The sequence below is a fragment of the Neomonachus schauinslandi genome, chromosome 14, assembly GCF_002201575.2.
Source record: "Neomonachus schauinslandi chromosome 14, ASM220157v2, whole genome shotgun sequence".
In the NCBI taxonomy this organism is placed as follows: Eukaryota; Metazoa; Chordata; class Mammalia; order Carnivora; family Phocidae; genus Neomonachus; species Neomonachus schauinslandi.
The window spans coordinates 92127494-92144012 of record NC_058416.1 but is presented as its reverse complement, the minus strand read 5'-3'; the positions used below and the strand labels follow the sequence as shown (position 1 = coordinate 92144012).

The 16519-nt window shown below is 44.0% G+C and overlaps 1 protein-coding gene across 2 annotated transcripts; it reads left to right on the top strand.

The window, feature by feature from the left end:
* The first annotated feature begins 8 nt into the window (after positions 1–8).
* Positions 9–9361, top strand: LOC123326621 (zinc finger protein 300-like). Of its 2 annotated transcripts, none has more exons than XM_044920891.1 (5): positions 9–313; positions 2369–2575; positions 5917–6043; positions 6316–6408; positions 7464–9361. In XM_044920891.1, the coding sequence occupies exons 2-5, from the start codon at positions 2561–2563 to the stop codon at positions 8525–8527; spliced, it is 1299 nt and encodes a 432-aa protein (XP_044776826.1). In that variant the 5' UTR covers positions 9–313; positions 2369–2560; the 3' UTR covers positions 8528–9361. The 2 variants fall into 2 exon arrangements, with proteins under 2 accessions (XP_044776826.1, XP_044776827.1); XM_044920892.1 differs by lacking the exon at positions 9–313 and adding an exon at positions 2286–2303 and having other exon boundaries at positions 2404–2575.
* The last annotated feature ends 7158 nt before the right edge of the window (positions 9362–16519 follow it).

The window sequence follows — 16519 nt, the reverse complement described above, 5'->3', positions numbered from 1 at the left end:
CAGCGGGAGGGGGTGGGGGCGGGGCTGGGGCGGCCTCGCTGTCCCCGCGGGCCCGTGGTGACCCCGGCGCGCGTTCCGCGGCTGGGGGCGGCGTTCGGGGCCAGTGCGGTCTGGGGCGGTCCGTTGTAATCGGAAATGCGGAGGTCTTGGGGGCGGCCGAGGGGCGGAGGACCCCGGGGATCGGTGACTGGGCCTCCCGGGAGGGGCCGCTGGACGCAGCGCGAGCGCGTCTTGCTGTTTGGAGCGTGGCCGCCGGAGCCGGCCAGTGCGGAGGACTGCTGAGGGGCCTGCGGGCATCGGTGGCTGCGGTCAGGTGAGGATCCGGGGCCTGTCGGGCTGACGGCTGCGGGAGAGCCGGGGACAGCGGAGTGGGTCTTCCGTGAGCGCAGCTGCGGCGAGTGGTCGTGCGCCTGTTAGGGCGGCGTCTGGGGGTCTGCATCCGGGGTGAGTGGGCCCGCAGGCTGAGTTGGTCTGAAGGGGCCAGGAATGGGGACGTCGGAGGTCTGGACCTGGGGTGCCTGCGGTGGTCGGGGCAGCCGTGAAGGGCAGAAATTGGGTGCCTGCTGGGGTTGGTGAAGGGCAGGTGGAATTCGCTGACTGGACGGAGCGCGGAGTTGAGCGTCTGTGGGGTGACCGGCTTGCGGTTTGCTGGGGCCTGCGAGAGCTCTGCGGGGGGGGGACGCTGCTGGAGGAGGGTTTTTCTCGTTAACTTGTTCCGAGCCTTGGGGATGAGCGGCTTGGAGGCCAGTGGGGGTCTGGGAGGTGCTGTGTGTTGTCACGAGCCGTAGGCTCACGAGGAAGTGAGTGCACGACTGGGGAGTCAGAGCAGGATTGGGGTGCCTGGTGGGCGAGGAACTGGGGACTACTGGGGATGATAGAGTGATTGGGGAGGCCCGAGCGTCGATCGTTACAAGAGTCCTTGGGCGCCTGGCTGGCTCAGTCGGTAGAGCTGGGACTCTTGATTCGGGGTCCTGAGGTCGAGCCCCACGTTTGGCATAGAGCTTGCTTTTAAAAAAGAGAGTAGTGACTGGGGAACTACGGGGTGAGTGATTTGGTAGCTTGGGGGTGGAGGTCAGAGATTGGTTGACATTTGGCTGAAATTGGGGGTCCGTGGGGCTGACTGGGGACAGAGTGGGTTTAGACAACTGGGGAGACAGTTTGTGGGGAGAATCCGACTAGTCATCGGGAAGCCTGTGGGTTAATAAGTGTGAGGGTGAGTGAGGGAGCTGTTGGTGTGACAGGGTTGTGGGAGTTAGTGATGGGCCAGCTGTGTCTGAGTGACTGGGACTCACAGCTTGCTGGGAGTGTGATGGGTGGGGTAGGTTGTGAAGGGCTGTGGGATTGAGGGCAGGTCTTGGAGGCTAATGACTGCGTGGCCTTGGGGGTCAGTGACTGAAGACTAGGGATGCCAGGATATTGGGTATTGGTTGAGAGCTGAATGGGTGACCGAGATGATATAATCACAGGTCTGGGGTTGTATTTGTGGGTCTGAAAGTGGGTCTACCATGTAGCATAGACTGTGCAGCTTAAAAACTTAAGAAGACTTTAGATCACATTTTTATGATATCAGCATGGTTTCTCCCACCCTATGAGAGACGTACCTTTGAAGTAGTGGGATTATTGATAATAATTGTTATTGATATGTATTTTCTATAATCACGTCATGTGGTAAGAAGAGCACTAACTAGCGTTTGCTAACTGTTTATGTGCCTGTCATAGTTCTAAGGTATTTACATGTATTAACTAATTTAGAACTCTCAAAAACATTATGAGCTTAAAATGAACTACTTGCTGTATTTTGAGGAGAAGCTCTGCTGAATTATTCATTTCATCAACTGCTGGATTCATTTTCCTCATTTATGCTTTTATTTAAAAATGAAATTGTTGTTCTTATTGTCTGTTGGCTGTATATTTTGCACACACACACACGGTCTCTCTTTCCCTTCCCCACTTTGAGAGAGAATGAGTGCTTGATGAAATGCTGCTATTAATGCTGTGGGGTTCCTTCTGCATACCCCATTATTTTGAGTCCTTGTTAGGTCTGTTTAGAGTCTATAGAAAACCCACTGAGCTTTATTTTTTTTTTTAAAGAAAATTTTTTTTTATTTATTCATCTGAGACAGATACAGAGTGAGAGAGAGAGCATGAGCAGGGGGAGAGGGAGAGGGAGAAGCAGACTCCCCGCTGAGCAGGGAGCCCGATGTGGGGCTCAATTCCAGGACCTGGAGATCATGACCTGAGCCCAAGGCAGATGCTTAACCATCTGAGCCACCCAGGCGCCCCCCACTGAGCTTTAAATGCAGGTGAGTTTCCAGCAAGAAAGGGATATTTGCATCAACTAAAGAGAATTTGTTAACTGATTCAACAGATTCCAGTTTCCATGAATTAATTGGCTTATTTGAGGTAAAGAAGAAGTCTCAGGACCAAGGATCCTTGGTGAAGAGAATCCTGACCAGAGACCTTTGATTTGAGCATTAAGATAGAGTCCAGAAGATACGCAGAGTCCACCAGCACAGAGCAGAGCCTACAGTTACTGGGCATTTCCCAAGAGTAGCAGAAAATGACCAAGTCCCAGGTGAGTAATTCTTTTATTTCCTCAATTGTAGTTCCATACAATTCACCCCTTTAAAGTGAACAATTTACTGTTTTTTGGTTTTTTTTTTTTTTAAAGATTTTATTTTATTTATTTGACAGAGAGAGAGAGAGACAGCTAGAGAGGGAACACAAGCACGGGGAGTGGGAGAGGGAGAAGCAGGCTCCCGGCCAAGCAAAGAGCCCGATGCGGGGCTCGATCCCAGGACCCTGGGATCATGACCTGAGCAGAAGGCAGACGCTCAACGACTGAGCCACCCAGGCGCCCCAGGTTTTTTTTTTTTTTAGTAAGTTTAGAGGCTTCTGCAACTGTCTAATTATTCAGCCACGATCTAAATTTAGAATATTTTCATCCTCCAGAGAGCACCTGGGTGGCTCAGTCGGTTAAGCGTCTGCCTTTGGCTCAGGTCATGATCCCGGGGGTCCTGGGATCGAGCCCCGCATCGGGCTCCCTGCTCAGTGGGGAGCCTGCTTCTCCTTCTCTGCTCCCCCTGCTTTTGTTCCCTCTCTCGCTGTCAAATAACTAAATAAAATCTTAAAAAATAAAAATAAAAAGAATATTTTCATCCTCCCAAAAGGAAATCCCGTCTCCTTAGCAGGTATTCCCCGTTTCTCCCCGCCCCAGCTCCAGGCCACCACAATATGCTTGCTGTTTCTCTGCATTTGCCCATTCTACCCATTTCGTATCAACAGGTCACACACTACAGGGTCTCTTGTCACTGGCTTCTTTCATGCAGCCTACTTTCAAGATGTGGCATGATGTAATACTTTATTGTCTTTTGTTGTGGAATAATATTCTATCATGTGACTCTAGCACATTTTGTTCATCAGTTCCTCATTTGCTAGACATTTCCACATTTTGGCTATTATGGATGATGCTACTACGAACATTTGTGTTTATGTTCTCTATTCTCTTGGTACATACCTAGGAATGGAATTGCTGGTTCCTGTGGTAACTATATTTAACATTTTGAAGAACTGATAAACTTTTTTTTAAGTTTTTTTTTTTTAAGATTTACTTATTTATTTTAGAGAGAGAGAGAGTGTGCGAGCGAGCAGAGGCAGAGGGAGGGAGAGAATCTGAAGCAGACTCTCCGTTGAGGACAGAGCCTGACATGGGGCTCGATCCCACAACTGTGAGATCATAACCTGAGCTGAAATCAAGAGTTGGGCGCTTACCGACTGAGCCACCCAGACGCCCCTCTGATAAACTTGTTTTAAAGTGGCTGCTTCATTTTACTGTCCCACCAGCCATATGTAAGGGCCTCGACTTCTCCACTCCTCACCAACACTGTTATCGTCTGATTGTGGCCGTTCCAGGGGGTGTGAAATCACCCTTGTGATTTTCATTTGCATTTCCCTCTGTACCCACATTGATGTGTCTGGGTATAAAATTTTTATTCACATTCTTTATTGCTTTCAGTTGGAAGGCTCTTGTGTGCCTCCAACTTTGGGGAACTTTCTTGTTTTATTTCACTGATTATTTCCTCCCCTTTATTATCCATTCTCTCTAGCTCTGGAATACTTGATGGGTTTTTGGATCTATCCTCTGAGTTTAAAAACTTTTCTTTAATATGTTTGACTTCTTTTCTTTTCATCTTTATTCTTGCGGAGTTCATCAGTGTGGTAATTCACACTGCAAACGTCTTCTTTCAGGAGATACATTCTGCTGTCTGGCAAGTATATCGAGCTTTTTTTCCGTTCAGGTTTTTTTTTTTTTTTTTTTTAAAGATTTACTTATTTATTTGACAGAGAGAAACACAGCGAGAGAGGGAACACAAGCAGGGTGAGTGGGAGAGGGAGAAGCAGGCTCCCCACTGAGCAGGGAGCCCGATGCGGGGCTCGATCCCAGGACCCTGGGATCATGACCCGAGCCGAAGGCAGACGCTTAACGACTGAGCCACCCAGGCACCCCTCCATTAAAGTTTTAATAACAGCTCATTTAATGATTCCATCTAATGTTTCAATGTGATGGTTGAAGATAAGGGGCTGAGACTCAAGTGTTGTTTACATTAAGATATCTGTTTCAAAATCAAAAATACAATTTTTCTAAGGATGATAACCTTATATAGAATGTAAAATCCAGATCTTGTGTTTGGTTTGAAATCATTCTTTTGGGGGCACCTGGGTGGCTCAGTCAGTGAAGCATCCGCCTTCAGCTCAGGTCATGATCTCAGGGTCCTGGGTTTGAGCCCCACGTTGGGCTCCCTGCTCAGCGGGGAGTCTGCTTCTCCCTGTGCACCCCCATGCTCTCTCCTTCTCTTTCTTTCTCTCTCTCAAATAAATAAATAAAATCTTAAAAAAAAAAAAGAATGTTAAATAAATGTATCACTTGGGGGTGACTTCACTTACAAATAGTAGCTCTAATAATAAGGCCCTTGAAGTTTCTCCTGCAGGACACCTGGAGTAGACAGTCCTGGGCTGGCACAGCTCTTGAGGGGTGCCATGAGGGCTCCGGGTCTTTCCAGGTTCTATTCTGCCACACTTCACAAGTTGGTTTTCTGTCTCACACGTGTTGCCTCATGGCTCAAGGTGGCCACTGCAGCTTCAGGTACACGTCTGCTTTAAAAGCAGGGAGAGGGACACCTGGGTGGCCCAGTTGGTTAAGTGTCCAACTTTTAGTTTCGCTCAGGTCATGATCTCAGGGTCATGGGTCAGGCCCCACATCAGGATTCGCGTTCAGTGCAGAATCTGCTTAACAGTCTCTCTCGCTCTCCCTCTGCTCCTCCCCCGCTCGCTCTCTCAAAAATAAATAAATAAATCTTTTTAAAAATAATAAAAAATAGGGGCGCCTGGGGGGCTCCGTCGTTGAGCGACTGCCTTCGGCTCGGGTCCTGGGATCGAGCCCCCATCGGGCTCCTGCCGAGCGAGGAGCCTGCTTCTCCCTCCCCCCCTCCCCCTGCTTGTGCTCCCTCTCTCGCTGTGTCTCTCTCTGTCAAATAAATAGATAAATCTTTAAAAAATAATAATAAATAAAAGGGAGAACAGTAGAGAGAGCAGAGGGTACTCTCAGCATCTCTCTCTTTTATCAAAGAAGCAGCAGCTTCCCCCAGATGGCCCTTGCACACTTCCTAGGTCCCGCTGCCAGCCCACAATCACAGGACTAACTCTAGATGTAAAAGAGACAGAAGGACAAAGGGAACGGTTGTGATTTGTTACTGGGAACGGGGCGGTATTTGCACCCCTCGTACAACTGAGGTTAGCAGACAGAAGGAGAAGAGCTATTCTGAAGACTGCTGGTGGCTCGTACCCCGGGGCCCTTACATCTTTCTTTCATTATCCAAAACCCGTTGGTTCAGAGTTACCAGGAGTGTGCTCTTTCAGGGATCATTGTCGTTTGAGGATGTGGCTGTGGACTTCACGCGGGAGGAGTGGCAGCTGCTGGACTCTGCTCAGAAGACTCTATACAGAAATGTGATGTTGGAGAACTTGAGCAGTCTTGTGTCACTAGGTAAGGACACATCCTGTGTGGACTCGGCCCAGTCAGCTGTCTTGTCCTATTCGTTTACTGAAAAATGGGACCTGTGAAGTGTGTAATGACTTAGGGCTTTAGTTTAAGAATTCAAAAATTCTTAGCCCTTCTTTGTCTTCAGAGTGTTTGTCCATGTGCATCCCAAATGAAAGGCCTCATTCACAGCCTCTGAAGCTAAGCATTTGTTTATTCTTTAGAAGCCTAAAGCCCAAGAAATTGGGCTCAAGTCCTGTGTGATTTTCCATACACAGGGTTTCAACTTATCAGACCAGATGTGATCTTCAGACTGGAGCAGGAGAAGCCACGGGTAATCAGTGAAGACATCCCCAGTGAGAGCTTTTCAGGTGAGTCACCTGGGAGGCAGGGGGATTGGAATGCCCTTTGCAGCGAACAATGAAGACAGTGAAGGGTGGGCACCTTCACAATGTTGTTGAGAGAATTCTCAAAGTCACTAAACCTTTGGAAGTGACTCAGAACCATTGAGATGGGGACACCTGGGTGGCTCAGTCGTTAAGCGTCTGCCTTCGGCTCAGGTCCTGATCCTGGGGTCCTGGGATCAAGCCCCGCATCAGGCTCCCTGCTCAGCGGGAAGCCTGCTTCTCCCTCTCCCACTCCCCCTGCTTGTGTTGCCTCTCTCGCTGTCTCTCTCTCTCTGTCAAATAAATAAAAAATAAATCTTTAAAAAAAAAGAACCATTGAGATAAGCTTCTCAGATACACAGATATCTATCACTTACCCATGTGAGGATAATCTGTCCTTCTTTGCTTTGATTTTAGAGTGAACTATGCTTCTCTGGTCTGTACTAAGGAGCTCAACCCCTCTTTCTCATGTCAGACCTTGTACATTCATTTTCCTCTCCACACCACAAACCTTATCCTGCTGATAGGTCCCTTTTCTTTTCTCTTGGACACAGGAGTCATTGTCATTTTTTCCCTTTCACTGTTCTAATTCCCACATATTTTCTTTCCCTTTTGACTGGTAAATGCCTCAGATTACTATTGTATACCCACAGTCATTTCCTCTATTCTCTCCTTGATTTCTTTTATGATAGTTTACTCTTTCTGTTCCCATAACCAAAGGAATAACTTTGGTCTCGTCATTCCCTGCCTTCTAGTGCAATTTTTTATTGCCTTGTCTTAGAGTTGAGTGTGTGTACAAATGAAACCCTTTGCCTGGGACAGATTATTATATCATTGCTTCTAACAACCTATTTAGTCAATGTGTTTTTTTTTCTTCTCATCTATTATTGGTTTTCTACCTCAGTATTCATGAACGCACTTTATTTAATTTTAATTCCCAAACATGTACCGATGTGCGTGATTATTTCTACAGTTCTAGTTCATCTGGTTCACAGTTATTGAAGAATTCACAAAATGTGTTTTATTGTTCTCTTTTCTAGAATACCGGAAAGTTGATGATTACAAAGCATGGCACCAAGAAATTCAAGACAGGATTAAAAAATTGGAACAAGTCCGTGAGATGAATGCAAGTGGAAAAATATTTCAGTCTGGCATGAACCTGGCACCTTTAAAGCAAAAGCCCAGTAAGCGTGTCTCAAATGGAAAACATTTGAAATGCTCGTTAGATTTATTTACTCAGACTGGAAACTGTGGAAGAAAGCAAGCTGGTAAGGTCAATGGATATGAGAAATCCTGTCTCCGTACTGAACATGAAAAAACTCATGTTGGATTAAAATACTATGAATGTAATGAATGTGGAAAAATCATCAGCAAGAAGTCACGACTCATTGTCCATCAGAGAACACACACAGGAGAGAAACCATTCAAATGCAGTGGATGTGGCAAAGCCTTTTCCCAGAAGTCACACCTTGTTACACATCAGACAGTTCACACGGGAGAAAAACTTTATGGATGTGAGTGTGGGAAGGCCTTCTCTAGAAAGTCACACCTCATCACACATCAGAGAACTCACACGGGAGAGAAACCGTATGAATGCAGCGACTGTGGGAAAGTGTTCTCTCAGACATCACAGCTCATCATTCATCAGCGAAGTCACACGGGAGAGAAACCCTATGCGTGTGGTGAATGTGGGAAAGCCTTCAGCGGGAAATCACAACTTATTACTCATAAGAGAACCCATATAGATGAAAAGCCCAACAAATGCAGCGAATGTGGCAAAGCCTTCAGAGAGAAGTCAAGTCTCAGTAAGCATCAGAGAATTCATTCAGGAGAGAAACCCTATGGATGCAGTGAGTGTGGGAAAGCCTTCAGTGGGAAGTCACTGCTCATTAGACATCAGAAAACTCATTCAGGAGAAAAGCCCTATGGATGCAATGAGTGTACAAAAGCCTTTATTTGGAAGTCACAGCTCATCATACACCAGCGGACTCACACAGGAGAGAAGCCCTATGGGTGTGGTGAATGCGGGAAAGCCTTCTCCCAGAAGTCACACCTCATCATACATCAGAGAACTCATAGAACAGAAACCCTAGAAACAGAGTGAATGTGAGAAACTTTGAAGAAAATAATCGCACTTCTCTCTACATCCTAAAACGCATTTATAGAAATTCTCTGAAGGCCGTGAGTATAGGAAAGTCATTGGCAGGAAGTTCTACTTCCTTAAACATCAGAATGCCAAACGGGAGAGTGGGGCCTATGTGTGCAGTGAACGCGGCAAAGACTGTAGAGAAAAGCACTCAGCAAATCGTCTAGTCTCGTTGTAAATCAAATTATTCATATTGAGGACAAAAATAATGATTTAAAAGAATATAGAAAAACTTTGTCAATAGAAACGTTAAAAAAAATCACAATTTCCAACTCTGGTATTCCATCTTTCAAAGAAAAGATTATTCAGTTTTAAATGATAAGCATATGAAATCTTAAAGATACATATGTATCTGTATGTATATATATGTTAGTAATGATGACAGCCAAGTAAAAAGCCTGTTGCTTCAGAGGAATATAGGGCTTATATTCCTGAGTATGCCTACATGTTATAAATTTACATATTTTCATAGCACATGTGAAATTAATCTGTGAACATGGTGTATGTCATGTTTATGACACAGCGTCTGTCAAGAGTGCTACACGATGGATATGTTTGTTTGTACCATAACGGTAGAAGATAAGCTGGACCAAATGATGTAATTTATTATTTAACAAACACTCTAAGATATATTGCCAGATATTTTTGGCACATGTAAATGAGTTTGAGAGCTCTTACCTGCTCTGTCTTCAGTAATAGAAGCTGGACTTTTTCAATAAAGTCTTCTGCCTCCTCTGCGTCACCAGTTTATATACAGAACTGTTGTTCATATTAGACATGCAAAGGCAAGAATACACAGTAACATGTAACTGAGTGAGCAACAGAAAAGCCCTGAATTGCATCGCTCATCATCTAAATATATGAGAAATGGGGTTCGTAAAAATAAAAGACCCACAAAGCATATCCTCCTATTATGTTTTCAGTGGGATTTCTGTATAGATTAGTTGTACAGAGGTTGAATATAATAGAGCCAAGAAACTATATTTTCGGTTAATATGTTAAGACATCATGTAATACTGTTCTCTGTGTCAATCTTTTTTTTTTTTTAATTTTATTTATTTATTCATGAGAGACAGAGAGAGAGAGAGAGGCAGAGGGAGAAGCAGGCTCCCAAGGAGCAGGGAGCCCGATGTGGGACTCGATCCCAGGACCCTGAGATCATGACCCGAGCCGAAGGCAGACGCTTAACCATCTGAGCCACGCAGGCGCCCTGTTCTCTGTGTCAATCTTTTAATGTTTTCTTAAAGTACTTTGCAAATAATTAGAAGAAACTCTATTTAAAAAAACAAAACATATAGTTCTGTAAGGTTACATGCAGAGACTTTTTGCTAGGAGAATAGGATTTTTGATAATTTGATTCAGACATCTTGTACAGATGAGGCTTTAGAAATCAAGTTACTTTGTTGTTTGTAAAAGAAGTCTTTAATGTACAAGAAACCTTGCAATGCACAAGGTATTATCTTGCTTTTAAATAGGCCAACTTTGTTTAATTTTTAAATAATGTGTCTTGAAAATGCCAAAACCCTTTCTTGAATGTTGGTGAAATTCAGAGGTTTGCATCACACCCAAATGTGTGATTTTCTTGTGTTGCCAACACAAGAAACTTGTGTTTGTTGAAACCATCTATTATGCATGTTACCCGTGCCTCCGTTTAGAATTTTTTAGTACTTCCTCTCCTTGATAGTGTCTGACAATGTCAGAATTCTTTCCTGAATGGTTATAACATTCAGACTTACAGAAGAATGACTGTTTTCATCAGAGAAAGGGAGATTTGTGGACAGTAGTCTTTATATTGCATATCCAATGGCAAATGTTATTTGTATACGGGGTTGCATCAAAATTAAAGTTAGGACCTAGGTTAGCAAAGTATTGGTTTGGGGGGATGACCTTGACCCCAAATTTCTTATGCAACCCATATGGGGAGGTCTTCATTATTCCAAAGTGTCCTGTGAGAGCTTGTCTGACTTACCAATCAGGGTCCAAGCTTGAGCACAACAGCTACTCTAAGTGAAGCTGAGCGAATTACAGTTGATTAAAGAGGCAGTAGGAGAGCTGAGAAGCCAGAGGGGGTGGTGAGGTGGAGCTGTAAGTATTCACATGCAGTTTCTGCTCCCTATCCTTGCAACCTTGACCGTCTCTGGGTCCGAGGGCTTAATCCTCAAGGGAAGAAGGCTCCTATCAAACGTTACAACAGTTCCTCGATGCTGTTTTGAGCATCTTGTGCCAGTGAAGCAAACATCAGAGAAGGAGGTTACTATTACTACTGGGGTTTTAAATCCACAGAACTAAGGAATTGCTGGCACACATTTGGGGCCAGGCGGACTCTGTATGGAGCCTCTTAGTATTTCCATTATGATTGTGAGTTCGGGTAGGAGACTAAAGCACCCTAATAAGGATAGGACTACTAGAAATTCAGTCTTCAGTAATGAAGATTGGGTTTCCCCACAAGTAAAGAACCTTGACCCACCAATACCTTGCTAATGGCAGGCATAATACGAAACATGTGGCAGAAAAAAAGTTATTTAAAAAAACCAAAGTTTTGTGGTGAGTACAGAGGTGAATATACCTGCCATGTATATTTTTGTTGTATTTCAACAAATTTTCCTTCCCTATTTTTTTTTAAATATTTTATTTATTGATTGATTTGACAGAGAGACAGTGAGAGAGGGAACACAAGCAGGGGGAGTGGGAGAGGGAGAAGCAGGCTTCCCGCGGAGCGGGGAGCCCGATGCGGGGCTCGATCCCAGGACCCTGGGATCATGACCCGAGCCGAAGGCAGACGCTTAACGGCTGAGCCACCTAGGCGCCCCTCCTTCCCTGTTTTTTGTTTTGAATTGGAACATTGGTGAGGATTGGTTTTATAATTTAGTTCATAGATCATGAGATCAAGAAAAGTCACATTGGGGGTGCCTGGGTGGCTCAGTCAGTTAAGCGTCTCCCTTCGACTCAGGTCATGATCTCAGGGTCCCGGGATGGAGTCCCGTGTCGGGCTCCCTGCTCAGTGGGGAGCCTGCTTCTGCCTCTCTCTCTCTCCCCCTTCCCGTTGCTCGAGGGCTCTCTCTCTTTCTCAAATAAATAAATAAATAACTTAAAAGTCCAGAAGGATATAAAGTTTTGGGGAAATCTTACAAACAAACCTGACCTAATGGACATTATAAGCCTCTACACATAAAATCTGCAGAATGCACTTTTTTTTTTCAAGTGTCCATAAAACTTTCACAAATACAGACCATGTGTGATGCCATAAATCAGGTCTCCATAGGTGAAAATCCTATGGATTTTCAGGATATGTTCTCAATAATAATAGATATAGGATATGTTCTCAATAATAATAGATATAAAAATAAGTCTGGAAAATGCTCAAATATTTGAAAATTAGGCTATATGCTTATAAATAACACAAAATGAATAAATCAAAGGGGAATAAGAAGGTAGTTTGGACTAAAGGATAAGAAAAAAAACAGTTCAAGAGAGGCAGCTGAAGCTGCATGAAAGGGAAACAGCTCTTCAATGCTTATATGAGGAAAGAAGGAAAGTCTGATATGAATGATTTAAGCCTCTACCTTACAGAAGTTCAGAAAGAGCAAATTAAGCAAATTAAATCCAAAGTAGAAGGTAGGAAATAATAAAGATAAAAGTGGAAATCAATAAAATAGGAAACAAAAATAGAGAAAATTAACAAAAATATAATCAGTTCTTTGAAATTATAAACTGGATAAAGTTAGAGCAATCAAGAAAACAAACTCAAATTACTTGTGGCAGGGATGATAGAGTTTTCCTTACAGATCTTGTAGACAGTAAAAGGTAAATGAGGGTGCCTGGGTGGCTCAGTTGGTTAAGCGTCTGCCTTCAGCTCAGGTCATGATCCCAGGGTCCTGGGATCGAGTCCTGCATCAGGCTCCCTGCTGGGTGGGGAATCTGCTTCTCCCTCTATCCCTCCCTGCACTCATGTCTCTCGCTCACTAACTCACTCAAAAATAAATAAGATAAAATCTTAAAAAAACAAAAACAAAAAAAATAGTGTGAATTACTTAAAATTGGAAAACAAGGATTTAATATTGAAAAAACTTCGTAAATATGGGGTGTATAATACTTTTATTTTTGTGGAAATAAAAGGATATTAATATGTAACTTGAAAGCATCCATCCTTTTTCAAATGTTCACTAATTTATTTAATCAGAAAAAATTTAAATATTATAGACTAATATGGCCTATCATAACAGAATTTCCTGTAATTTCAAGATGTGCTCAGAGCATTCAACAAAGAATAATCTCATTCAGGATGGTTGATTTCAAGAGGCTGTGAATGTCTTGTACTCCACTTTTTTCTTTTTTTTTTTTTTTTTTTTTTTTTTTTTTTTTTAAATTTTTCTTTTATTTTTTTGAGACAGAGAGAATGAGAGACAGAGAGCATGAGAGGGAGGAGGGTCAGAGGGAGAAGCAGGCTCCTCGCTGAGCAGGGAGCCCGATGCGGGACTCGATCCCGTGACTCCAGGATCATGACCCGAGCCGAAGGCAGTCGCCCAACCAACTGAGCCACCCAGGCGCCCCTATACTCCACTTTTTTCTAAATTCTCTCTACTTCTATGTGATTTGAGTGTGAACCCTTATAGTTACTTTAGTTTCTATACATGTACATGCAGTCTAGTGATTATAAAATACGACGATCAAGTTAAAATGTTGTGAAATTCACTGAATAGCTCTGAAATATTTTCATGTGCTTATTTATAAACAGGACAACTGTCTAATCTCTGTTCCCAAAAGACACTGAGATTAAAACAATTACCAAACACGGTGAAGGATTTTACTCTATAAAATCTATAAATATGAGACTCTTTGCATCCTTATTGTGAGAACTGATTTCAAAAGCCTGAGATTATCTTCCTGATGGCTTTTAGGAGTCCGGGGCTACATTACAAGAACTAATTAATGCAAAAGTTTCATACTGACAAATCGTGTGGCTGCACCCCAGCTGACTGTAAGCCAGTGGTGGGTGATGGTCCAGTGAGACCAAAATGACCTGGAGAGGGTGATCGAGACACAGGCTTCCCGGGGAACCTGCACGCAGGGAGTCCAGGAGCGACCAACTGCTGCTAGGATCTATGTGCAGCAAGCTTTTATAGCAACTAACCTACAACTTTCTGGACCCTTCCCCTCCTCTTCCTTCCAAGGGAGATGCTCCAGAGCCCCTGATCTTGAACCCTGAACATCATGTTTTTCTACATATCCTGCCTGATGGAATTATAGAGGGAGGTTGGGATCTCTGCATTCTCAAGATAGTGATTAACGGGCATTCAGGGTATGCTCACACAAACAGCTATCCAGCACATACCATATACAAACTGCTTTGCATGTCCTTGCTGTGTACATGAGAATACAACTAATGTGGCTGTACACTACCGTGGAACAACCCACAAATCATCTTTTGTAACTTGTACATCCAACAAGTAATGTATCATTCCCATATAATTTTAATTATTGGTAGTATTCATGATGAAATACTTCTTTACACATAATTATCTACTTATAATTATTTTCTTTATGTATAAAATAGAACACTTATTTACATATGTGGGTTTTTTTTTAAGATGTTATTTATTTATTTAAGAGAGAGAGCATGAGGGGGGGAGAGTCAGAGGGAGAAGCAGACTCCCTGCTGAGCAGGGAGCCCGATGCAGGACTCGATCCCGGGACTCCAGGATCATGACCTGAGCCGAAGGCAGTCACTTAACCAACTGAGCCACCCAGGCGCCCCACCTATGCGTTTTTTTTTAAAGATTTATTTAGATCTCACGACCCTGAGATCATGACCTGAACTGAAATCAAGAGTTGGAAGCTCGACAAACCGAGCCACCCAGGTGCCCCTGATTTTCAAGCTTTAAATGGTGTGTTACATTCCAATGTACACTTTTCCTTCACATAGTTGTGCAGTGTTAACTGTTTGGGAAAACTTGCCCAAACTAAGTGTGCATGCACTTACCCAGTTAGAACATTTATGACCTTCCCCTTAATTCTTACCACGAAAATAGCGCAAAGAAATTCTACTATGCAGTTGATAAACTGGTGATCATATAATAGTTTTATAAAGTTGGTTAATGAATTGGTCAGGAGCAGTAAAATGCTGTAAAATGTGTCCAGGTCATTGAGTCGGCCGCATTCTTCCTTGTGGGGTCCACTCGGAAACAACGATGGAGGTGCAGTGACTCATCTAACTTGTATGGGCCACAGTATGGGCTCTGGCAAAGAGGAGGTTTCATCTGTGTTATGTGACTGAGCTCAGCATTAAGAGTTGTGGGAAGACAGGCCCTGAGTTAGAATTTAAAACATAAATGATTTTTTTTCTCTATGGGGCAGGGCATGAGAACACACACACATTTTCCCTTGAAACAGCAATGTAAGTCAACAGAAAGTAAGAAATACATTTATGTTTTTATTCCATTTGCCCAGTTCTACAATTTGAGTTGTAATAGGATTATTCTAAAATCGGCTTAGGATGTAATAATAATTTATATTAAAATCATCTTAAGATTTATATTTATAATAAATTTTATAGATTTTATGTATGATAAATTATATATTAAAATATACATTAAAATTTAAAATTTAACAATCATATTAATTAGTGCTATTAAATCTGCTTATTAAAATTTAAAACAATATTATTATATCCAAAGTTGATTTTACCAGTTTAGTGCCAGAGGGATTGTCCACGAGGATTTAGTAATCACTAGTGCCTTCTTCTTGTTCTTCATCTTCTGAGGTCAAGTTACAGAGGTAGACAGGGGAACACCTGGGAAGTAGAAGGCTATGACCTCCTGAGGGAGAAAAATGCCCTCAGTTCCAAACGTTCTGAAGAAGCGGAGTGGCTTTCTTAAGACACACCATAAGCCTGTGAGGGGAGCACCAGCCCAGGGTGCTCAGGTGAGCATGACTCCCTGGTCAGCCTGGGACGCAGGTGTGCGTGCACACACACATGCCCTATCCTCCTGATACAATGTGCACAGTGGCAGGTTACTGGTACATCAGACATGGTTTGCACACTTACTCTCAGAGTAAGAGTCAAAGTCACTTTGTTCTGAATTAAACTGCTTTTTCTGTGCCGTGAACATTTTGTACAAAATGATTTTTGTGTATCTTTTTTTTTTTAATAGATTTTATGTATTTATTTGATAGAGCGAGAGAGCAGGAACAGGGGGAGCGGCAGGGGGAGAGGAGAAGCAGGCTCCCCGCCGAGCAGGGAGCCCGATGCGGGACTCGATTCCAGGACCCTGGGATCATGACCTGAGCCGAAGGCAGACGCTCAACCATCTGAGCCTCCCAGGCACCGCTTGAATTTCTATTTTTTATGTTTCCCCTTATACTGGGTGTTCTCAGATGCGTCATAGGGAGCTCTGGTGCATGAACGTCAGCCTGACCAGCCTTTCCTGCCTGTGGCCTCTCGGAGTTGGCATCTGGCCGTGAGAGAGGCTTGGCCTGTCCCAGCCCTGAGCCCCTTGGGGCCAACGTGTAAGTAGGACATCTGTTCCTGATGGAGGGGAGGGTCAGGGCCAGAAATCAGGAGACAGTCAGGGGGCCCTACGGGGAATGGCCAGAGCTCCCTGGTCGCCGGTACACTGGCCCTCCCTCTGCGGAAGGTCCCTCAGGCCACCAGCCCAGGCTGCCCTGCCCTCCCCCAGGTAGGCTCCTTGTGGCTCTATGATTTTCGGGCAGGTCTTTCCTCCCTTCCGCTGCTCCCAGTACCAGACTTAAAAGCAGATACCACGATGATTTCAGCAGATGGGCTGAGCAGGGAGCCTGCTCGATCCCAGGACCCGGGATCATAACCTAAGCCGAAGGCTGCCGCTTAACCAACTGAGCCACCCAGGGGCCCCGCCCAAAAATTTTAAAAGATTTTATTTATTTGAGTGGGGGAGGGGCAGAGGGAATATGAGAGCAATCCCAAACAGGCTC